Raw genomic sequence first — 25,796 nt, forward strand, 5'->3', positions numbered from 1 at the left:
TTTCTCATTCCTGTTGACCAGTGGTGTTTGGCCAGTTTGTATTTTTCCAGACATCGCTCCATGATGTGGTTGAGGTGTATGATGGCCCAACACAGCAATCATCTTTATTATCCTCCCTCTCAGGATCCCATTCAGGTATTCTTTAATAGAACTGTCATGCGTCAATTATTTACTAAAAACTGATTTAGACTGGTAATGTAACAAAAGATGAAATTACTGTCATCTTTTCTTAGAAACAAATTGCACTGAAAATATAATATGAACATTTTGAAAGGAAACAATCAATCAGTAGTGATTCAAAACAGTTTGGGCTGATAAAAAGAATGAAGACCAAATTTAATCTGCAGTTTTCTTGGATGTTTTTGGTAATATTTAACTAACACAGTTACTTTTTTAGTTTATTCCCTTTGTATTTTCTGTCAAAATTTGTGTTTGTTTTTCAATGTACTATATAAAATGTGATATTAAAATACTTATAAGTGATAGTAGAGAATATATAGAAAAATTATAATTTGAGTAGATTTATGTGCATGTCAGTAGGGTTTTAAAGATTTAGAGACTTGATTTTTAATCAGAAGAAATACCACTCATGTGAGATGAGAATCAGGCTCTAACTCTTACAGGAATGTAAGATGAACAATGTTAGACTAATAGTAAAGTTTATAGTATATGGCTCATAAATTAAATTCAAGCAGAGTATATTTTGCGGTTGTTGAGTTTAGTTACTGAAAATTGTTTATGATAATTCACTGTTTGTTTTGTTTGAGTAGGCGAATCCCTTCCACTGAGCTCAGGTAATCAAATCACAATTAGATTTACTTCAGTGGGTCCAGTAACAGCTAAAGGATTTCACTTCGTATATCAAGGTAAGTAACACAATAGTCTGGAAAAATGCTTCAATTAATTCTGTGCATTAATCCCTCCATACTTTCTTTATAAATGAATTATACTAATATTTTAAGTATGATTTTGACAAATGTATTTGATTAAACCGAGACATTACTGGGGATGAGCAGGCCTTGAATGTGATGGAAAATATTAAACTGCTGTAGATGTATAATTTCCCTCCATTTTTGTATTAAAAATCCTTTTATTTGTTATTGGCATCCTCAATAATACATGATTTTAAATATTCTTTAAAAATAAAATCAGATATTTGGGAAGCATAAGAAAGGTTTCCAGATTTGAGAAACCAGTTATGAAAACCAAGTCTTTCTATTTTTGTTTATCTGATGGACTGATTTTCAGTCTGCTGCTCAACCTGATTTATCCTTCCATTTAAATATAAATAACTGGAAATGGTATTACCCTACGCTGAATCAGTAAACTTGCTATTATTAAGATGCTTCAGTTGATGTACATTACTCATCTTTTTAAGGATCAGACACTGAAATGATAACATGTCAACACTTGTTCCTCTAGTTCATTTTTTCAGAGGATTTGAATTCCAATCTGACCAGCAGCACTCACAATTTTAAACCTGTAGTCACTAAATGCAAATATCTAACCAAAAAAGCAATACTGTTTTGAAACTGTGTGTTAGCTGAATATTTCATTACAAAGTATACAATTTCAGTGCCATTTTAGGAAGGTCTCAGAATAGATACTATAATGTGGTTGTAAACCTGCAAAGTATATCAATGTTTATACTAATCTGAATAGTAATTTCATTTGAATTTAAAAGCACGGAATCCTTATTTTTGAAGATTCATTTGGGGATTATGGAAATCTTCTTAACTGACAACACAACTGAATGTTTTTCAAGTAATTTTAGACACCTGCATTTGAAAATCTCCGTTTCTCTACCAAATATAAAATTAAGAATCCACAATCGTTTTCATGTATGCAGCTGTTCCAAGAACAAGTGCGACACAGTGCAGCTCTGTGCCTGAACCAAGATTTGGAAAAAGGATTGGAAATGAATTTTCAGTTGGTTCACTGGTTCTTTTTGAGTGTAATCCCGGATACATTCTCTATGGATCAACAGCAATTAGATGTGATTCAGTACCGAATACTTTGGCACAGTGGAATGATTCCCTCCCCACATGTGTCGGTGAGTAAAGGCTACATTTTTGTATGGGTCTAATTACTGCCTACAATGAAGAATGTTATCTTAAGTCTGAATCCACTCCTTTTCTCCCATCCTCTACCTTCTTACTGCTTATTTTTGTTCTGATTTTCTGGCTTGCGCTCACACTACTCACCCACTGCCCTGAACATAGAAAGTATGCCAGAAGGGCTCTCATTCAGCAAAGTAATACGTTAACACAATATTAACTTAGTCTAAATGAGGTCATGAATCCTTCACTTTTCATCTTCCCTTTCTAGCCCAACCTTGCTTTGACATTTCAGTAGCTACATGACAGTACATATCCTGCAGCTATAAATTATATATCAGCTTCTTTTAGACTTACATCAATGTCCGTGCATGACTACTCATTAATCAAGATTCAGAAGTTACCCTGACTTCCTGCAAGACTAAAATGCTCTCACTTGGGAACTCTGACAAGATATTGTATGCTGTTGCCAGAAGAACTACTTTATTAAGGACTTAGAAGTAGTTACACCAATGTTCTGTAGTAGGTCAGAAAGAATGCATTTTTTCCAGGTTAGATCATTGGAGAAGATTCTCAGCTGGTATAAAACAGTATAAAACCATTGACATCCATAGACCTATGCACATTTTCACTAACTGAGGATCTGGCCCATTGGACCAAATTCAGCACTGCAGATTGCAACATTTTTTTTTTTTAGGTTATGTATTTACTTCAATTTTGATATAGAATAAACTCAATTGGTGACAGTGGGTTTTTTTGGTCACTGGTTGCAATATTCTATTGCTGTACTAATGCACCGTTTAGCTATGTGAAAGAGAACACTGTCTGACTTTAAACAACTTGAAATGAGAAAGAATTACAGGCCAAAAGTATCAATGACTCCTCATGTGCACATATCAGTGTGCCAGTAAAGGTCATAAAATATGTATGAGTTGAAAATTGCATTGAACTAAATCGGTTTAATAATTGAAGTGCAAGACATGACCATATTAAATTGCCTTAACTCTCGAGTGAATGCTTCAGTGTTTCCTTACAGATATCAGACATCAATCATTCTGTCTGCTCCGGCTTTTACCGGTAATTATTTAAACAGTTTAAGTGACACTGACCTTTAGTTTATCAATGTAGTGTCCGACAGATTCTATCAATTATGTGCAGTACAAAATATAGCTAATATATTCATTACTGAGATAAATTGTGGTGTTCTATATTTTCTCTAAATCCTCGTATTTGTATCTAATGAAATCAGCTCAAGGAGTTGATAATGTTGCACAGGAATAATGTATTGGCTTCTAATAGTAAAGATAAAACATCTCGTCAATCTTTTCTTTAAGCTTTTAAAATACCAGCAGAATACCTGTATCTAGATTAAGCTGTAACATTCGTTTATTTGCTCTTGTTAGAGAATCAAGTAACCTGAGCAATGTTTTCATTCATGCTGAGCATCAAGAACCAACAGTTTGCACTATTGAATTCCAGTGACTTACTTATTTTATTAATCTTTGGGCCTGGGTATTATGCGTGCTATCTTGCAAACACATGAGTTTCTGTACTAACATAAGTAAATCCATGGACTGCAATGAGATTACTCACATAAGCAAATGTAATAGCTTGGGAGTTGGAATAGAAGCCCTCCAGTATTAGAATTAAATTAGTTACTGTGGCATTGTAGTAGTAAAGTAGTAGCATTGATCAAAACCTCATTTTTATGCCAAGTGCTTTCCCCTTATATATTTAGATCAAATATAACTATTTAAAGTTCATTATTAATAAGTAGCAATGTTTATTTTATTTTTATAAGATTAGTAGGACACATTCAAGCTGATTTCACTTTGTTAAAATTCAAGTGACCATGTCTGAGGGATGTGAACATGATTTTGTCTGGTAGATAGCAACTTTTTAAATATATATATTCTTTTCAAGTAATTTAAAAATAGAATTTGAAGTATAAGGTAGAGTTTTTTATTTTCCTGAGGCCAACATGAATTTCAAAATATAGTATCACTTTACAAGAGTTTGCATCTCTAGTATACTGATCATTGTATTAGCTTTTATTACATCTTTTCTCAGTTCTAAAGCAGTGCTGTGTCAAACTTCTTTTTTTGCTCGATGCATTTCCTTCCAGTACCTTGTGGTGGAATTTTAACAAAGCGCAAAGGGACCATTTTGTCTCCTGGTTACCCTGAGCCTTATGACAACAATCTGAATTGTGTGTGGAAGATCACAGTACCAGAGGGAGCTGGAATTCAAGTAAGAATATATATAACTGCCTTGTTATCATCATAGGTTTGAAGTTGATCTTTGCAGAGATGACAGCATGAAAAGATAATTGATTCATAAACATTTTACCAAGCAATTAACAACCGTCACAATGGAATTTGTTACACAATTCTTTTTAAATATAATGGGTGGAGGAATCTGAAAAGATATAGCTACACCCTTTTCCCAAAAGAACTTGTTGCTGGAACATTTATGATTGGCAATATATTATTTCAGTAAGTCAAAATGATTTGTTGCAGACTATAGAAATTGAAGTTGTGTTTTACAAATATAACTACATTTTCTTGTCATGAGTAAAAAATATCTGGACTACATTCTGAAGTGGGATATGCAGATTTTCCTTAAAAAAAGTCTCTCTGTTGTGCAAAAATAAATCTATAGTTATAAACTTACTACAATATGGGCCTGATCCAAAGCATATTGAAAGTAATGAAAAATTCTTATGCCTGTAACCTGAGCCCTGGGCAGCAGGGTTCAGGTTACAGGCTCCCCGCCCAGGGTGGTGGGGCGTTGGGTTGGGTTTGGGCTTGGGCTATGCCTTGGCCTTCCTCCCTGGGGCGGTAGGGCTCGGGCTTCGGTCTCCCATCCTGGGCTCGTGTACTAATTTTTGTTGTCAGAAGGGAGTCGCAGAGCAATGAAGTTTGAGAAGCCCTAAATTACTGAATAGTATAGAAAAAGCCAAATATGAGCCTATTTATTGTGTCCTATAATTTAAGAACAAAGAACACAAATTAGATGAAAAAGCAACATGTTTAATATGTACAAGAGAAAGTTAAAAAGCAAGTATATAATTAAGGAGGCAATTCTCTTTTTAAGATTTAAAAAAAAGGAATAAACTATTGTATGAATAATAATAGCATCAATAGTGTACAAGCTAATTATTGGATTTCCAACTACTTGACTAGAAAAAATATGTTGTACTTGGTAGAAGAATATAGGAATTACCAGATCAGATCAGAGCTCCATCTAATCTAATATCCTGCTTATGACTCTATGAGAGTAGGGGAGGCATGACCATGTGTAACCATGGAAGGCGGCTGTGATTGCAGAGCCATTGGCCATTGTCTTTGAAAACTCGTGGCGAACGGGGGAAGTCCCGGATGACTGGAAAAAGGCTAATGTAGTGCCAATCTTTAAAAAAGGGAAGAAGGAGGATCCTGGGAACTACAGGCCAGTCAGCCTCACCTCAGTCCCCGGAAAAATCATGGAGCAGGTCCTCAAAGAATCAATCCTGAAGCACTTACATGAGAGGAAAGTGATCAGGAACATTCAGCATGGATTCACCAAGGGAAGGTCATGCCTGACTAATCTAATCGCCTTCTATGATGAGATTACTGATTCTGTGGATGAAGGGAAAGCAGTGGATGTATTGTTTCTTGACTTTAGCAAAGCTTTTGACGTGGTCTCCCACAGTATTCTTGTCAGCAAGTTAAAGAAGTATGGACTGGATGAATGCACTATAAGGCAGGTAGAAAGTTGGCTAGATTGTCGGGCTCAACGGGCAGTGATCAGTGGCTCCATGTCTAGTTGGCAGCCGGTGTCAAGTGGAGTGCCCCAGGGGTCGGTCCTGGGGCCGATTTTGTTCAATATCTTCATAAATGATCTGGAGGATGGTGTGGATTGCACTCTCAGCAAATTTGCAGATGACACTAAACTGGGAGGAGAGGTAGATACACTGGAGGGCAGGGATAGGATACAGAGGGACCTAGACAAATTGGAGGATTGAGCCAAAAGAAATCTGATGAGGTTCAATAAGGATAAGTGCAGGGTCCTGCACTTAGGAGGGAAGAACCCAATGCACAGCTACAGACTAGGGACCGAATGGCTAGGCAGCAGTTCTGTGGAAAAGGACCTAGGGGTGACAGTGGACGAGAAGCTGGATATGAGTCAGCAGTGTGCCCTTGTTGCCAAGAAGGCCAATGGCATTTTGGGATGTATAAGTAGGGGCATAGCGAGCAGATCGAGGGACGTGATTGTCCCCCTCTATTCGACATTGGTGAGGCTTCATCTGGAGTACTGTGTCCAGTTTTGGGCCCCACACTACAAGAAGGATGTGGATAAATTGGAGAGAGTCCGGTGAAGGGCAACAAAAATGATTAGGGGTCTGTAACACATGACTTATGAGGAGAGGCTGAGGGAACTGGGATTGTTTAGTCTGCAGAAGAGAAGAATGAGGGGGGATTTGATAGCTGCTTTCAACTACCTGCGAGGTGGTTCCAGAGAGGATGGTTCTAGACTATTCTCAGTGGTAGAAGAGGACAGGACAAGGAGTAATTGTCTCAAGTTGCAGTGGGGGGAGGTTTAGATTGGATATTAGGAAAAACTTTTTCACTAGGAGGGTGGTGAAACACTGGAATGCGTTACCTAGGGAGGTGGTAGAATCTCCTTCCTTAGAAGTTTTTAAGGTCAGGCTTGACAAAGCCCTGGCTGGAATGATTTAATTGGGGATTGTTCCTGCTTTGAGCAGGGGGTTGGACTAGATGACCTCCTGAGGTCCCTTCCAACCCTGATATTCTATGATTCTATGGCTTCCCTACTGCCCCCTTGTAATTTTTCCTGCCATGCAGGACTGGGGACATGTTTTATAAACCTTCCCATTAAGTGAGCTGGAGCCAATAGGATTTGCTACCCCTTGTGTCCCACAAGGGTTGGGGGAAGGGGTGAATGCCCACAAGGGGGTGTTACATAAAGCTGGATGAAACTTGGAATTTCAATTCAATGGGAAATTCTAACATTTTGTAAACATTTTTGTTCTCATTCAGGAAGGTGGGGTACCCCAGTGGGTCCCCCCATGTTGGGGAAGCCTGGGGAGTCATGGTCAGCTTTGGGAGTCTTGAAGCCCTGAGAGCTCCAGCTCAAACTGGAGCTCCAACTCAAACTGGGGCTTTTCGGGTTTCCAGGGCTGTCAGGCTCCCTGCTGCATAACAAGGGGCATAGAAACCCTGAGGACCCTGTCTCAGGCTGGGAATCTCAGAGCTTTCATTCTGGTTCTGTGGCAGGGAGCCTAGAAGCGCTGGAGTCTCCAGCCCCCGGGCAATTTGTATGGCAGGGCTGCCCTGGAGCTGGCCAACCCTGGAAGCCTGGGTTCCTCAGCAGCTTGGTAGATGAGCGGGCAGGAAACAAGAGGGTTTCTTTTGGTGAAAGTTTGTTGAAAGGTTTTGACAAGTCTGATATAAAATAATGTTTTCTCAGAAAATTTCCAACCAGCACTAGGGCAGCTCCTTAAAAGATGCCAGGGGTTTTCTTTTCCCTGCTGGCCCACACTTTTGAAGCCACAGAAGGGGGGAATTTAAAAATCCCACTAGGCACCTGTCAAAGGCCAAAAAAACAATTTGAAGAACAGTTACCCAAAGACTCAAAAAGTAATAGCAAATTTCTTTTGAGTATATCAGAAGCAGGAAGCCTGCTAAACAACCAGTGGGCCCACTGGACGATCACAGTGCTAAAGGAACTTCTCAAGGATGATAAGGCCATTGTGGAGAAAGTAAATGAATTCTTTGCATCGGTCTTCACGGCTGAGGATGTGAGGGAGATTCCCAAACCTGAGCCATTCTTTTTAGGTGACAGATCTGAGGAACTCTCCCAGATTGAGGTATCCTTAGAGGAGGTTTTGCAACAAATTGATAAATTAAATAGCAATACGTCACCAAGACCAGATTGTATTCACCCAACAGTTCTGAAAGAACTCAAATGTGAAATTGCAGAATTAGTAACTGTAGTCTGTAACCTGTCATTTAAATCAGCTTCTCTACCAGATGACTGGAGGATAGCTAATGTGACACCAATTTTTAAAAAGGGCTCCAGAAGTGATCCCGGCAATTACAGGCCTGTAAGCCTGACTTTAGTACCAGGAAAACTGATTGATACTATAATAAAGAACAATATTGTCAGACATATAGATTAACATAATTTGTTGAGAAGAGTCAATGTGGTTTTAGTAGAGGGAAATGATGCCTCACCAATCTACTAGAATTCTTTGAGGGGATCAACAGATATATGGACCAAGGGGATCCAGTGGATATAGTGTATTTAGATTTTCAGAAAGCCTTTGACAAGGTCCCGCACCAAAGGCTCTTACACAAAGTAAGATGCAATGGGATAAGAGGGAAGGTGCCCTCTTGGATTGGTAACTGGTTAAAAGATAGGAAACAAAGGGTAGGTATAAATGGTCAGTTTTCAGAATGTGGTGTCTCCCAAGGGTCTGTTCTGAGACCAGTCCTATTCAACATATTCATAAATGATCTGGAAAAAGGCGTAAACAGTGAGGTGGCAAAATTTGCAGATGATGCCAAATTAAGACCCAGGCAGACTGTGAAGAGCTACAATAGGATTTCTCAAAACTGGGTGAGTGGGCAACAAAATGGCAGATGAAATTCAATGCTGATAAATGCAAAGTGATGCACATTGGAAAACATCATCCCAACTATACATATTGTGACAAAGCTCCTGCTCTACCTTGGTGGGTCTTGCGCTTATTGGAGGATTTGCTTGCCTTGGAGCTTCACAGCAACCCTCAGCTTGGCCGTTTTTCTGAACCCACAGTCCAGGTCGACTCCTCCTGTGTCTGACCAGGAGTTGGAAGGATTTGGGGGGAAACCAGGCCCGCCCTCTACTCCAGGTTCCAGCCCAGGGCCCTGTGGAATGCAGCTGTCCAGAGTGCCTCCTGGAACAGCTGTGCAACAGCTACAGCACCCTGGGCTACTTCCCCATGGGGGGGACACGGATAGCTCAGTGCTTTGAGCATTGGCCTGCTAAACCCAGGGTTGTGAGTTCAATCCTTGAGGGGGCCATTTAGGGATCTGGGGCAAAAATTGGGGATTGGTCCTGCTTTGAGCAGGGGGTTGACTAGATGACCTCCTAAGGTCCCTTACAACCCTGATATTCTATGATTCCTCCCAACACTTTCTTTTTCCTCACCATAGGACCTTCCTCCTGGTGTCGGATAATGCTTGTACACCTCAGTCCTCCAACAGTCCGCATTCTCACTCTCAGCTCCTAGTGCCTCTTGCTCCCAGCTGCTCACACGCACACCAAAAACTGAAGTGAGCTCCTTTTTAGAACCCAGGTGCCCTGATTAGCCTGCCTTAATTGATTCTAACAGCTTCTTGATTGGCTGCAGGTGTTCTAATCAGCCTGTCTTAATTGTCTCCAGAAGGTTCCTGATTGTTCTGAAACCTTCCCTGCTCCCTTACCAAGGGAAAAGGAATCTTCTTAGCTTGCTGCTAATCTATCTGCTTTCTTTTCCTCTCCTATAGCCCCCTGGCCTGGGCTTTCCTTACTTTTTGCCCCTGCTTCAGCTTCCCCCTGCCCCCGATTGGGCCAGACGCTTTTCCTTCGTTTTGGTTTTTTTTTGCTGTTTTTCTGCTGCCGTTTGAGTGCTGGTCGGCTGCCAGCTAGCTGCCAGCCCCACCACACCTGCCCTCAGACACTGCTACTGCTCCAGCTGAAACCCCCGGAGTTGGGGAACTGCCGAGCTGCTCCCCAGAGGAGGGGAGTGGAAGCCCCCAGACCCAACCGTTTGCTATTTGTTTGTGGATCCGTACCCGGCTGAGAGAAATTTCTCTTACCTGTCCGGCATTTCTGGAATGCTACACAAAGCCCGGGAGAGAAGACAGCCGACAGAGAAACCGCCCAGGGAAGCTACAAACCATCGTGGAGGGGGCCTTAAGATTGAGTAACTTTTGAACTGTACTCTCGTGTGGGGGGAGGTTTTGACTGTGTCTTGACTGCATTTGTAGGGGCACAGGGAGTGTGGCATGGAGCTGCCCCCCATCCATTGGTGCCCCCCCCAACACTACTACAACCATCATGGCTCCTCTGCCGTCCGTCCCTGCTAGCAACTTGCCATCTGCCTCTGGATTCAGCTGCTCGCCCTGATTCCACCGTCCAGACCAGAAACAACAGCCGACCAAACGAGACTCTTTGGACAAACGTGCGTGGGTTCACGTCCCTGCCCCGCCTCCACCCGGACTGTCCACTCCACAGTTTTCCCCTACTATCTGAACCCAACTCCTGTTTCCTCCCGCTGTCCAGGCCGACCCATTTGCCCACCCCCGGCCTGCATCCCAACAGAGAGGAGTGGTTAATTTGCTTCCCCCTCCCCGCTCCTCCTTCTGGTGTCTTCCCTTCTCTCCCTACTCATGATGGCAGGGAATGAAAGGGGTGAGGCCCCTCTAACAACCTCAGCTGCCTCTCCCCCCACCACTGCTGCCAAAACACCTGCCACCTCCCCCGCTGGGGCATCGGCAGCAGGAGGCACCGGGGCAACTACAGCCGCTGCCACGCCCACCGCCCCCCCAGATTCTAGGAGGGGAGTTGGCCGGCAAGGCCAGGGTGTGAAGAAGGGAAAGGGCCCCGCTACAACCACCAGGTCCTCCATGGCAGGGGCTGCCCCCACCGCTGTGGCCCCATCATTGACCACGGCGTCCCTCCCCGCTGTTCCCTCCATCAGCTCTACGAGTGTCCCTTCCCCAGCCCCCAGGATGTATGCCTGGGTGGCGGCAGCCCCCCTGCCTGCTGCCTCGTCATCTCGCCCACCCACCCCCTCCACTACCATCAATAGCGGCCAGGGCCCCTTTCCCACCATGACCAGGAAACATGACGTCCGTTGCCTCCTGGTGCCCGCCTCGCCCCACGTGGAGACATACGTGCAGGCGTTGGCGAGGGTGGTAAGACCCACGGCTATTGTGGCGGCCTCCAAAATATATGGGGAGGTCGTCTTTTTCTTAGCATCGGAGGCTGCCGCCCAGGAGGTGGTGGAGAAGGGCCTGGCGGTGGGGGGGTGTTCGTCCCCCTGGAGCCGCTAGAGGACCTGGGCGTCTGCCTAGTCCTGACGTCCGTCCCTCCTTTTTTACCCAATGCCGCCCTGTTACCTGCTCTCTCCACCCTGGGGAAATCCGTCTCTGTCATCAGCTCTCTCCCGTTGGGCTGCAAGGACCCCACCCTCAGTCACATCCTCTCGTTCCGCCGGCAAGTGCAGCTTCTACCGCTGCCGGCAGCACATGATGGAGAGGCGCTCGAGGGGTCCTTCCTAGTCCCCTACCAGGGAGCCCGTTACCGGGTCTACTACTCTACAGGAGAGGCCCATTGCTACCTCTGCCAATCAGCGGGGCATGTCCGAAGAGACTGCCCCTTGGCCCGGTGGGGAGGGGCACCAGAGACCCCCGAGACCCAGCAGGACATCAGCTCCCTCGTTACCGACGCCCCTGGCTGCCCGGCACCTGAAACCACCTCTCCTCCTGCTCGATCCACTGCTACTCCCGCCCAGGCCCAAGGGACACCTCCCCTACAACGCCCAGACGAGCAAGGGAGCCCTGCCCTAATTGCTAACAATCTGACACTGAGCCTTCCGCTCTGCCCATGAGTGAGATCCATCTGCTGGTGTCAGGTGGGGAAAACATGATAGCACTGGAAGGTGGGAATCTTCCCTCCACAGGAGACCCTCCCCCTGAGTCCCCTGGGGAAGCCCCTTCTGCTCGGACATCACCCGAAACCCCCACGAACCCCGAGGCGACCGTCGAGGCGATCGCCAGAGTGGAGACCCCCGGGGTGGCGGAAGGCGACCTCTCCTCCATGTATGAGGAGATCGAGGCCCTAGGTCTGACCCCAGTCACCCAGGGAGAGGATGACCTTCTGCCAGCTGACCTCAATCTGGGCAACCTCACTCCAGTTCCCCTTTCCCCATGCTCCCTCCCTCTGCCTTCCTGGGCAGGGACCCTACAGAAGGTAGTCCACCACCTGATGCTGTAGCTGCCAAATCCACCACAGAGCCTGCACCTGGCATCACTGGGAGCCCCATCCCCACCGCCTTAACCCTCAAATCTGATCGGGAGACGCCTCCTTTCTGCTGCTTGCCTCCCGAAGCCCAGAACCTCGCCTCTTCCCCTGTCCCTGCCCAATCCACCTCCTCCTGACTAATCTAATCGCCTTTTATGATGAGATTACTGGTTCTGTGGATGAAGGGAAAGCAGTGGATGTATTGTTTCTTGACTTTAGCAAAGCTTTTGACACGGTCTCCCATAGTATCTAATCTAATCTCCGCCTGACTAATCTAATCGCCTTTTATGATGAGATTACTGGTTCTGTGGATGAAGGGAAAGCAGTGGATGTATTGTTTCTTGACTTTAGCAAAGCTTTTGACACGGTCTCCCATAGTATCTAATCTAATCTCCGCCTGACTAATCTAATCGCCTTTTATGATGAGATTACTGGTTCTGTGGATGAAGGGAAAGCAGTGGATGTATTGTTTCTTGACTTTAGCAAAGCTTTTGACACGGTCTCCCATAGTATCTAATCTAATCTCCGCCTGACTAATCTAATCGCCTTTTATGATGAGATTACTGGTTCTGTGGATGAAGGGAAAGCAGTGGATGTATTGTTTCTTGACTTTAGCAAAGCTTTTGACACGGTCTCCCATAGTATTCTTGTCAGCAAGTTAAGGAAGTATGGGCTGGATGAATGCACTATCAGGTGGGTAGAAAGCTGGCTAGATTGTCGGGCTCAACGGGTAGTGATCAATGGCTCCATGTCTAGTTGGCAGCCGGTATCAAGTGGAGTGCCCCAAGGGTCGGTCCTGGGGTCGGTTTTATTCAATATCTTCATAAATGATCTGGAGGATGGTGTGGATTGCACTCTCAGCAAATTTGCGGATAATACTAAACTGGGAGGAGTGGTAGATATGCTGGAGGGGAGGGATAGGATACAGAAGGACCTAGACCAATTGGAAGATTGGGCCAAAAGGAATCTGATGAGGTTCAATAAGGATAAGTGCAGGGTCCTGCACTTAGGAGGGAAGAACCCAATGCACAGCTTCAGACTAGGGACCGAATGGCTAGGCAGCAGTTCTGCGGAAAAGGACCTAGGGGTGACAGTGGACGAGAAGCTGGATATGAGTCAGCAGTGTGCCCTTGTTGCCAAGAAGGCCAATGGCATTTTGGGATGTATAAGTAGGGGCATAGCGAGCAGATCGAGGGACGTGATCGTTCCCCTCTATTCGACATTGGTGAGGCCTCATCTGGAGTACTGTGTCCAGTTTTGGGCCCCACACTTCAAGAAGGATGTGGATAAATTGGAGAGAGTCCAGCGAAGGGCAACAAAAATGATTAGGGGACTGGAACACATGACTTATGAGGAGAGGCTGAGGGAGCTGGGATTGTTTAGCCTGCAGAAGAGAAGAATGAGGGGGGATTTGATAGCTGCTTTCAACTACCTGAAAGGGGGTTCCAAAGAGGATGGCTCTAGACTGTTCTCAATGGTAGCAGATGACAGAATGAGGAGTAATGGTCTCAAGTTGCAGTGGGGGAGGTTTAGATTGGATATTAGGAAAAACTTTTTCACTAAGAGGGTGGTGAAACACTGGAATGCGTTACCTAGGGAGGTGGAAGAATCTCCTTCCTTAGAGGTTTTTAAGGTCAGGCTTGACAAAGCCCTGGCTGGGATGATTTAACTGGGAATTGGTCCTGCTTTGAGCAGGGGGTTGGACTAGATGACCTTCTGGGGTCCCTTCCAACCCTGATATTCTATGATTCTATGATTCTATGATTCCTGTAATGGTTTTGCCACCCCTGGGGTTATTTCCTTCCCTTTTTTAGCGGATCCCCCCCAAGGAGGATATATACATATATACATCCCCCTTTGCATTTTCCTGCCATGACCCATTAGGAGCTGCAATTTTCCCTCTGCCACCCCCTCTTACCCCAAGGCTTCAGACGGACCTAATAAATTTAGCCTGTCAGACACCCCGTCGGTGATCCGCACCCTGCCTGCCCGCCTCAGTGGACCACGAGGCTGCACCAAGGGCCCCACTAGGGAATAACCAGGAAATCACAACCCCACCCCACCATGAGCTGCGAAAAGCGTTGCAGGAGTTTTTAGAAGACACCCGTGGCTCCCGCAACAAGGTACAGCTAGCAGCTCTCCAGCGATGGGGGGACTTTGACCAAATCCTCCAAGCCACAAGGGCCCTCATAAGGGAGGGTAGAGGGACAGGAAGGCAAGGTGCCGCGGCCTACGGGTGTGTCCGCAGCTTCTGTGATAATTTATTCACTTACAGGACGGGTCACGGATTGTTGCGCGACTCGCTGGGGGCCGCGAACGCCCCTGCCAACAAGGAACCACCGCCCCCCCCAGCCCTCCTCATGATGCCTCTCATTATTGCAACTTCGAACACCCGGGGCTGTAGGATGGCTCTCTGCAGGTCCCAAGTGTTCTCTTTCCTTGGGGAGAGGGGGTACTCTGTGGTTTTCCTGCAGGAGACCCATACGGATCTGACCACCGAGGACGGCTGGCGGCTGGAGTGGGGGAACGGGGTCTACTTTAGCCATTTCACGATTCGACAGGCTGGAGTGGCGACCCTGTTCCCCCCCGACCTACAGCCCGTGGATCTAGGGGTCACTGAGGCCATGCTGGGCCACCTGCTGCATCTCCGAGTCTATATGGAGGGGCTCATGATCAACCTCGTTAACATCTATGCCCCGACAACGAGCCCGAAGCATCTGCAATTCTATCAGTGGGTGTCTCTGCCTTCCTCAGCACCCTAGATTCTCATGAGTACCTAGTCCTGGGAGGGGACTTTAACACCACCCTCGAGGAGCAGGTCCGCTCGGGGACAGAGCTGAGCCCGGCCGCCGTGAACATTCTCCGAGAAATAGTCGAACATCACTCCCTAGTGGATGTCTGGCGTGACCACCACCCGGATGACACTTCCATGTTCACCTTTGTCCTGGTGGAGGCCCATTGGTCACACCACTCCTGGTTCGACTGTATTTATTTATCACGTTTCCATCTTTCACGAGCCCACTCTTCCAACATTCGGCCGGCCCCATTTTCCGACCATCATCTAGCCACCATAACAGCCTCCCTCCATGCAGAGAGGCCGGGGCTGGCCTATTGGCATTTTAACAACAGCCTGTTGGAGGATGAGGCATTCGTGATGTCTTTCCGGGAGTTCTGGCTGGCCTGGTGAGAGCAGCGGCGTGCCTTTCCCTTGGCGCGGCGATGGTAGGATCTCGGGAAGGTGCGCGCCAAGCTCTTCTGCCGTGACTACACCCAGGGCACCAGACGACGGAAAAATGTGGCGATAGAGCAGTTGGAACGGGAGGTCTTAGAGCTGGAGAGGTGTCTGGCCGCCAGCCCCGAGGACCTGTTCCTCTGCAGAGCGTGCCGGGAGAAGTGGGAGGAGCTCCGGGCCCTCGAGGACCATCGGGCCCGAGGTGCCTTTGTTTAATCCCGCATCCGCCTCCTTCGGGACATGGATCGCGGCTCCCGCTTCTTCTACGCCCTGGAGAAAACGAGGGGGGCCAAAAAACACGTAACCTGCTTTTTAGCAGAAGATGGCACCCCCCTCACGGATTCGGTGGAGATGTGTGGGAGGGCCCGTGACTTCTACACAAGCCTTTTCTCCCCGGATCCGACCGATCCTGGCGCTTGCAGGGTGCTGTGGGAGGAACTCCCTACGATCAGCGCGGGCGACCGAGACCGACTAGAGCTGCCTCTCACCCTGGCCGAGTTCACGGAAGCCCTCCCTCGCATGCCCACCAATAAATCTCCGGACATGGACGGGCTGACTGTGGAGTTCTACCGCGCGTTCTGGGACATCCTTGGCCCAGACCTAGCCACTGTCTGGGCTGACTCTTTGCAGGGCTGGGTCCTCCCTCTTTCGTGCATTTGAGCGGTGCTCACCTTGTTGCCAAAGAAGGGGGACCTCCTCGATTTACGAAATTGGCGTCCCGTCTCAATCCTTAGCACGGACTACAAAATCATAGCGAAAGCAATCTCGCTGCGGCTAGGGTCTGTGCTGGCAGACGTGATCCACCCAGACCAGACCTACGCTGTCCCAAGCCACAGCATTTTTGACAACCTATTTCTAGTCCGAGACCTTTTGGAATTCGGGCATAGAGACGGTCCGTCGTTCGCCCTCCTGTCTCTTGATCAGGAGAAGGCTTTCGATAGAGTGGACCATGGGTACCACCTGGGCACTTTGCAGGCTTTTGGATTTGGACCTCAGTTTGTGAGTTTTCTCCGGGTGCTGTATGCCTCCGCGGAGTGTCTGGTTAGGCTCAACTGGACCCTGACCGAACCGGTCAGCTTCGGGCAAGGAGTATGGCAGGGATGCCCCCTCTCGGGCCAGCTGTACGCTCTGGCAATCGAGCCCTTCCTCTGTCTCCTCCAAAGGAGGTTGAGAGGGTTGGTGCTGTGGGAGCCGGAGCTGCAGCTGGTCCTGTCAGCGTACGCCGATGACGTGCTCCTCATGATCCAGGACCCGGGCAACTTGGTGCGGGTGGAGGCTTGCCAGGCCATCTATTCGGCAGCCTCCTCCGCCCAAGTCAACTGGGTCAAGAGCTCTGGCTTGGCGGTGGGGGACTAGTGACAGGTGAACTCCCTCCCACCCACGCTTCAGACTATCCGGTGGAATGTGGGTCCGCTGCTCTACCTAGGCATTTACCTTTCTGCCACGCACCCTTCTCCACCGGAGAACTAGCAAAATTTAGAAGAGGGGGTGATAGAGCAGCTCTGGAAATGGACGAGGCTACTCCGATGTCTCTCCCTCCGAGGAAGAGAGCGCTGGTTCTTAACCAACTAGTCCTGTCCATGCTCTGGAACCGGCTCAACACCCTGATCCCGGCCCTGGGTTTCCTGACCAACCTCCGGACATCGATTCTGGAGTTCTTTTGGTCAGGAATGCACTGGACCCCTGTTGGGGTTCTTCATCTACTCCTGAAGGAAGGAGGGCAGGGCTTGAAGTGTCTGCACACTCAGGTCCGTGTCTTCCGCCTCCAGGCCCTGCAGAGGCTCCTCTACAGTGCAGGTAGTTCGACGTGGAGCATATTGGCGCACACCTTCCTACGCCGCTTCCAAGGGCTCTGATATGACCGGCAGCTCCTTTATCTCTGTCCGAGAGGTTTTCCGCAAGACCTCTCCAGGCTGCCGGTCTTCTACCAGGACCTCCTCCGGACCTGGAAACTGTTTTCAATGACCAGGTCCGCGACGGCCACCGTGGGAGCAGATCTCCTCGCGGAGCCCCTGCTACACAACCCACAGCTCCATGTGCAGGTGGCAGAGTCCCGCTCGGTGCGCCAGAGTTTGGTCCTGGCGGAAGTCACGAGAGTTGGAGACCTCCTGGACTACGACTAGGGAGACTGGCTGGATCCCCTGACGCTCATTCAGCGCATGGGGCTCTCCAGACCTCGTACCCCCCCCCGGCACGTACTTCAGGAGATGAAGGCTGCTTTGATGCCCGCTGCTTGGGCTTATCTCAACCGAGCCCTTCGCGAGGGTGCACCCCGCCCACCCTCTACCCCAGACCCACTGGACCTTTCAATTGGGCCCCTGCCCCATAGATCCCAACAAACCCCTCACCCTTTCACTGCGAGCCAGCTGCATGAACTGCAGCCGGTCAGCTTCCAAACCATGCCAAGGAAACATCTATACACACTCACGCTTCACACCCTTCACACCCTCACCCTGGTGTCCCACCCCGATACAAAGTGGCAGGACCTCCTGCCACCTTTGGAGGGTGAGCAGCCCCGGTGGGCCAGCCTGTATTCCACCTTGGTCCCAAGGCCCGTCAGGGACATCAGTTGGCGGCTTCTTCACGGAGCTGTGAGCACGGGTGTGTTTTGATGCGGTTCACCCCCATCCCAGATACTTGCCCTTTTTGCAAGGTGAGGGAAACCCTGGCACACATATATTTAGTGTGTGCCAGGCTGCAGCCCCTTTTCCAGCTCCTCACGAATATTTTATTACGCCTTTGGCTGCATTTTTCCCCTCACCTTTTCGTTTACACACTCCCCATCCGTGGCCCCATAAAGTCGCAGGATCTCCTGGTTAACCTCCTCCTAGCCCTAGCTAAAACAGCCATCTATAAAACCAGAGAGAGGAGGTTGGCCAATGAAGCTTCCTGCGATTGTAGGGCCGTTTTCTGATCCTCAGTACACTCACGTATCCGGGTGGAGTTCCTCTGGGCAGCGTCCACGACTCCCTTGACGCCTTCGAGGAGCAGTGGGCGTTGTCTGAGGTTCTCTGCTCAGTGACCCCATCCAGTTCCCTCCATCTGACCCTTTGATTGAGGGGAAGAGCGAGAGACCCCAGCCCCAGCCATTGCCGCTGTGGATACCATCATCACCGTCACCTAAGAGGGTCCTTTTCACACGTGGGTGCACTCACCCCCCCCAAACTGCCCACTGCGCAGCCTTGCCCATCTTGTTGGGCACTCTCAGGAGAGGAATAGTTGGTGACACTGGGCGTGGCACTACGTAAATCGAGGGGGTGGAAGACCATGAGTGTCGAGGAAGCCCCCCCGCTCTGGGCCAAGGCAAGCCTGAACACTTCTCTCCCCTGAAGGCTGCTGTGTTATACATTGCATTTGCTTTTGTTTTGTTGCATAGTTTTATCTTCTTTGGTGATTTGTGTAAGTGTGTTAGGCAAATTTTTTTTTTGCTTCAAAAAAAAAATTACACTCCTGTAGCCATCTGGCCTGATCCTGTCACGATATAAAATAATGGGGTCTAAATTAGCTGTTACCACACAAGAAAGAGATCTTGCAGTTCTGTTCATTCCCTCTGGGGCATCTGGCACTGGCTACTGTCAGAAAACAGGATACTAGCCTTGATGGACCTTTGCTCTGACCCAGTAGGGCCGTTCTTATGTACGTCTTTATGTGCCTGAATACCTTTATAAATCTGGCCTTTTGTTCCATTTTCCCCCTCAGTGGTCTTCAAATATCATCCATCGAGCCATAGTGTGTCCTCAGTTTGCACACAAGGCTCTGTGGTTCCTTTCAGAGGCAACATATTGTCCTAGCTAATGGTCACAAAATTTATAAGTCAGAATCAGAGATTTGAAAAAAAACAAAGAAACATTTTTTGCTAGCTTCAGGAGCTGTGGTTTTCTACTCCCAATAAAGAGCATAGCATTACACAACTTTTGCATGATTCAAAATGACAACTTGTAACTACAGGATTGATGTTGGCATAAGTAGACACAGACTATAATTTACAGATTTTTTCTGTAAATTAAATCATACTCTGTGCCTTTCATTTTCATTGTTAGGTGCAGGTTGTGAGTTTTGCTACAGAGCACAACTGGGATTCTTTGGACTTTTACGATGGTGCTGACAACAATGCTCCAAGGCTTGGAAGTTATTCAGGTGAGTGAGGAGAGTGTATACCAAGTAAATTATAGATGCAGCTCTTTATTGTAAACACAAAGCTCTTTGTAGTTCTTTTCTGTGTTTCTTCTGAAAGTGACAGTTCACACTTGTTATAGCCTTTGTTCCAGCCAACAGGGCCTTGAATCGTAATGCTGAAAACTTGAAAGATTTTTTAAAATATATTACGAGTGAAATTTAGAGGGCCTCAAAGTACATGCAATATTCCCATGGATGTCATCTCCTACTGCTGTAATGATTCAGTGGTTTCATACATATAGAAAAATAATGGTCTTCGGTTCCAAAAATACACTCCTGTATTTCTATTCTGTTTTTTTTTTTTTTTTTTTTTTTTTAATGTTACTATTTATTTAGTCCACAGTCCTGCAACGGGGTTTGTGAGGGCACAGATCTTAGAGAAATTTTAATAAATAGTTAACCATCCTATTCCCTGGCTGCCTTCTCCATTAAATTAAATTAAATTAACTTAAAACATGCATTTCAGCTTAATATAAAGGATGGCCAATTAATATCCACCATTTCCCCAACCTTCAGCCAACCCTCTCATGAAAAGAAAACTCTTAATAGCTGTCACAATGCACAAAATGAAAGAGCACAGAAGTCCAGAACCAAAAGAAGTGTTTCTCTCTGTTTTTCTTGGCAGAAGAGTTTGTGTATCAGATTGATTCATTGATTTTTCTTTGAAAAAAATCTCCATTATCTCTTAAAGTATGGCTTTTATCTTCTCTAGATCATCCACACCCTTGTTGTACTTTCTTCCATTCCACCCCTTCCTTTTTGTTAAAAGTCATCCAGGAACTACTCTATAAGACCACTGTCCTGTCCTCCAAAATCCTCCTCAAACCCATGTGTGCTTTGATATTGACAAGTAATAAGCTGACTAGCAATGGAGATGTGTTAAGAATTGCTTGTTATATTTAATTGTAACTGTTCAGATCATAGTGATTATAGTATTTGCACCTTTCTTTTATGCCACTCTTAATAAATAATACTCCTTTTCCTAATAAAAGTGTGTGAGTGGGAAATCTGCAGATTCGACCAAATGGCTCTAGTAACTACAGCTCTCTCCTCCAAGCCTGTGACATATTGAGCATGTTATCAAATCTCTAAGAGGAACTGGTATACAACAACTCTCCCACAGTGATGCCCTCTAGCTGAAGCTGGTTATACGGTATATTCGGTGAACTTCTGTGCCTTTTTTATTTACATTTTTCTGGAAGAATATCATATAGCTACTTATGAATAACTCTGGATTTCTGCTTTGAAGCATCGTCATAATGGAATAATATTTTGCTTTCTCTTTTCAGGAACTACAATTCCTCTATTGCTCAACAGCACATCTAACAACTTATACCTAAACTTTCAGTCTGATATTAGTGTTTCAGCTGCTGGGTTTCATCTTGAATATACAGGTAATGCACATACAATAGATTAAGTCAAAGAGTGTGTTGAAAGGTGTTATTTTTCAGACATACATGTATGCTGTGAAGGGGTAAAGTTCAGCCTGTTGCACACAATGAGCCAATCACTCATACCTTTGAAGTCAGTGGCAACCTTTGATTCCAATGGAAACAAGACTAGACTTGCAGTCTTTGTCTCTGGGAGTGGCATGTCTAATTCATTTTGTACTTCCCTTATGTTTTCTCATGTGTGAATGCTTTTCTGATTACACCATAGTGAGGAGTAAATACAGGTAAATTTTTTTACATAGCACCCGCACAAAATTTTGAGTCCATAACCCAAGGCAAAAGAGACAAAGAAGGTTAAGTACCTTTTATGCATATTGTTATTACAGTAATTATAATAACCTTGTATTATTGCGTTCATGGACTAATTAAGAATAATTTACTTAGATACTGCCAATAATTTTAAATATTTTTAAATGTATTATTTGATATAGTGAAAAAAATTCCATTACATAGATCTGAAAAGAGAACATTCATTTCTGAAATAATCTAGCTAAAGCACACTAATCTGTTGTGCGATTCCACAACTAGTCAGTGAAGGAACTAAATGCTGTAATTACCTAATCAAATACACAACATTCATTTAAAATAAGATTTCCACATGGAAGAGAAGATTCAGTAGCATAAGCATCATATTCCATCTAAAAACCTATATAGTTATAGAACATCTCTCAATTTAGGGTCTTCAGTGATTGTGGAAAGCCAGAATGTCCATAGCAAAATTAAATGCTCTTGTACTAAAGCTAAGTGCTGTTAATATTGTTATTTTGTTATACTAGTGACTTGTACTACTTCCTCTGCTAATTAAGAACCGTCACAACCTTCATCACCTTCTGCTGCAAGTGTAAAGTGTACTTCTTCAACCTTGCCTTCTCTAATATAAACACCTGACAAAGTGTATATATAATTTATTTAAAAAAAAAACACCAAAACAAACCACTTAATTGAACACACATTTTTCCCTGGGAAAAAGATGAAAGAAATTAAAAGCCACATGTGACAGATGTTAGTCATGTTGCTTCATAAATTATTGGAAAGTGTTCAGATATGATGATGAGTATGGTATAAGAACCTGAACAGAATAGAAGAGAATTATCTGAAAAATTCTCATTGTTGTTGACAGTAGTAGTAATACAAGTGTCTTCTCATTTCTACTTATTTATAACAATAATTATGACAATATTTTATGATTAAATTGGATTGTCTCAGCCAGTCCTTGCGCAAGAATTCTGACAGTCATTAATAGAGTTCTTTACATTTTTCCTAGGTGCACAATTCCCTGTGCACTAATTGGTTCTGTTGACTAATACGTATAATTACTGATCTTCTGAGCAGTTTTACAGTATGCAAATCCCATACTTGACAATCTGTATTAATTAGTCAGAAGGCAGGGTCTTGCACAATCGCTACATGGCCATTTCTCTATAACTGTACACTTGGAATTGGTTATTGTAATTGTTCTGATCTGGTTAGCTTCTGTACTAAGAATTTTCCAGCTGTTTTCCTTCTGAAAGGGTACCACTTCAGCTTCTCACATCTGTAGAGTGATGAAGAAAACTCCATAATATAAATAAATCAACAATATATTCAAACAAAATTAAATGAGACTGAACCTGATAAAAGGGAAAGTGTTTTATTTGTTTGTTTGTTTTAATGTTTAAACTTTTCTGAGCTCCATTATCTCTGTTGTCCCCACAGTAACTTTTATAATGTTTATATTGGTTGTTTACAATGGAATACCAGTTCCTCCTTCCAAATATTATTATTTTTGAAATAATATAAAAATATGTATACCTAATCTAAAAGAAAGAGACTTGCCAATAAGAGGAGTTATTGGGAAGGATGCATATGAAGGAGGGAGACTGGGAAATGATGGAGAAAAGGGGGATAAAATGGGGGAGTGAAGAGGATGCACCAAATGCTTTTAGGCTTTTATAGTTTATTTTATTTCATTTTAATTCTTAATATTCTATTAAAATGCCATCTTAATAATACCAACCTATTATTATGTCAGCATAATAATAACAATAGAGCTTCCTCTCTTAATGCTGCAGTAAGTGTATCCTGGGCTAATAAACTCTGAATCCAAAATACCTGGGGAGCCTTGGCCTCCATGTATATTCAGCCCAAGACATGGTTATCGCCTTGTAAAAAAGAAGCACTTCTTCTATATATTGCTAACTGTACTGTACCCACTCATGCCTTTGGACAGTACACTATTCAAAATCTTTTTTACTATTTGTTTTGCTTAGTATTGTTTGCCTCTTATAAAATGACACATTATAAAAGGATATACATACATACATACATGTTGTTTTTGTATATAAGATTTAGATGTCATGGTTATCATTCTTGTTTAAAGGGGTGAATTTAATCTAAATCTCAATTGATAAAGACTTACAGGATGTGAATATAATTTTACATGCTTTTTGACAGAAAACACAGTTTCAAGGACTTTAGAGCTTGTTGAATTAATTTTATGTCATTCTTTGATTAAATTAGAAGTTTGATACAGGTAAGTGCGTTGACATAATATATTTAGTCATCTGCAAACTGATTGACTTAGTATAACATGACATTCTGAATAAAAAAAGTACTATATAAATTCAATATATTATATAATAAAGGGATTAACAAGTGGCTAATTGATTGACCTCATAATGTAATTCTTAATGGACAAGCATGGGGGTAGTGAAGTCTGAAAGGTATTTGTGCTCCACCCATTGCCATTTAGTATTTTTATCAATAACGTAGAAGAAACCATGAAATCATTGCTGATTAACTTTGCAGGTGACACAAAGGTTAATGCAGTAGTAAATTAAAATGCAGTACTAAATTAAAATTTCTACAGATCTATCTGGAGAGTTTGGTGTGTGAGACACAATTGTACATTTGTTTTAACTGAGCCAAAAGGCAAAGTCATATATCTAGGAACAAAGGACATAGGCCACACTTACATGATGGGGGACTGTATCCTGGAAAACAATTACTCTGAAAAAAGATTTATGGGTGACAGTTTATAATAAATTGAACATGGCCTTCCAGTGGAATACTGTGGATTGGAGTGCGAATGTATTCCTTGGATATATAAAAAAGTGAGAAATGAGTGGGGATAGGGAACTGGAATTACTTCTCATTACAATATTGGTGAGGCAGAATACTGTGACAAAGTTTTGATGTCCACAATTTAAACTGGATGTTGAAAAATAGGAGTGTGTATAGAGAGCTCAAACAATGAACTGGTATATAGAAAACACAGCTTACATTGAGAGACTTAAAGAGGTGAAACTATTATTTTATTGAAGAGGAGATTAAGAGATGACTTGATCAAGATCTATAAGTACTTACAGAAGGGGAAGATAACTGAGGATAGCACTCAATGTATTAGAAAAAGATGAAACAAGATCCAATAACTGGAAGTTGAAGCTAGAAAAATTCAAATGGAAAACAAGGCACAAATTAACCAGAGGAACAGATAACCAAGAGATGTGGTACATTCTCCATCGCTTGGAGATATAGATATGGATATAAAAGATATCCTCTATTTCATCCACAAGTAATTGGGCTCTGTGTAAGAATTATTGAGTAAAGAGCTCTGGCTTGTGGTATGGAGGTCAGAATAAATTATCCTTTCTAGCTTTGTAATCTATGAAATTGTATAGATCATATAAGTGAATCATCACTGAGGAAGAAATTAAGCTGTAAAATTATGACAATTACTCATCAAGTATAATATAAAAAATAAAAATTGAATTAATTGAATTAAACACAAGTGCTTATATTGTTTTAAATGTAGCATATGCATAATCAGCAAATTCAAGAACAAATATGTAGGAGCATAAAAAGATCACAATTTATTCTACAATATATGGAATCTCAGAAAGTGTGTGTGTGTGTGTGTGTTTGCATGTGAGCACAGTCCTGTATAGCCAGGCAAAATAGTAGAACTTGTGTAATTGAGACTTAAAGACAATAGGAAACATGTTATTCACACACACATACCCCATCACCACCACAAAACAATATTGTTCTGTGCTGCTGGAATACTGTGAGAACCCATTCTCTGTCAGAACAAAGCAATGGTTATCAAGGATGGACCTCTGGATCCTGGTTTATCACATGGATTTGTTTAATCTGACAAGAAGACAAATTCTTCATTACTTCACACATGGTTTGGTGGGAGGAGTTGTGGACTGGGAAAAGGCATCTTCAAATATCCCTTCTTATTTTAGAAAGGGATTGAGAGGGGTGATTTGATCAGACCAGCAGAGGAGGTGCCCACTCCCTGGAGTACTGGTTGGAAGAAGGCAATGGGGTACCAAGGTTATCCTCCTTGTCTCTCCTGAGTGCTCAGCATGCACATAGTGGGTCTACTTGAGCCTGGGCTTTGGAGAGTAGAGTAGAATCTCCACTTTGCTTGGGCATGCATTGGCCAGTTTAGGAGGCTGAGGGAGCTGATTGGCTCCAGTGAAAGACCCCACCATCACTCCCCATGGTATGAATCCCCAGGCACACAACAGTCATTTTTGCTGCTGGAAGGTGCCCCACTCCCCTGCCTTATAAGTGCTGTATCTGTCAGAGCTGGGTTTCCAGGCTTGTTGTGGGTCTAACCCAATCACCTTCTGGGGTCAGAAAGGAACTTTTTCTTCTGGGCAGTATTGGCAAGGTGGCTTTTTGGTTATTTGTTTGTTTTGTTTTGTTTTTCCACTTTTCTCACTGTGTCTTGGAAGTACGGGATAATAAGTACAGAGATAACACCCCATCCTTCAACACCTCCCGTCCCCAATGGTATGGGGATCAATATGGTCCTAATGTCTGTCTAGTGTC

At 44.5% G+C, this 25,796-nt stretch overlaps 1 protein-coding gene across 2 annotated transcripts in view; it reads left to right on the forward strand.

The window, feature by feature from the left end:
* Positions 1–25,796, forward strand: part of CSMD3 (CUB and Sushi multiple domains 3) — a 1,215,628-nt gene that overhangs the window by 993,101 nt on the left and 196,731 nt on the right. For both annotated transcript variants that reach the window (XM_073330296.2, XM_073330291.2), the window contains 6 exons: positions 22–135; positions 771–866; positions 1,850–2,053; positions 4,183–4,307; positions 19,386–19,482; positions 20,811–20,915. In XM_073330296.2, the coding sequence (XP_073186397.1) occupies positions 22–135; positions 771–866; positions 1,850–2,053; positions 4,183–4,307; positions 19,386–19,482; positions 20,811–20,915 (741 nt within the window). The remainder of the gene's footprint in view (positions 1–21; positions 136–770; positions 867–1,849; positions 2,054–4,182; positions 4,308–19,385; positions 19,483–20,810; positions 20,916–25,796) is intronic.

This window comes from Lepidochelys kempii, chromosome 2, assembly GCF_965140285.1.
Source record: "Lepidochelys kempii isolate rLepKem1 chromosome 2, rLepKem1.hap1, whole genome shotgun sequence".
In the NCBI taxonomy this organism is placed as follows: domain Eukaryota; kingdom Metazoa; phylum Chordata; order Testudines; family Cheloniidae; genus Lepidochelys; species Lepidochelys kempii.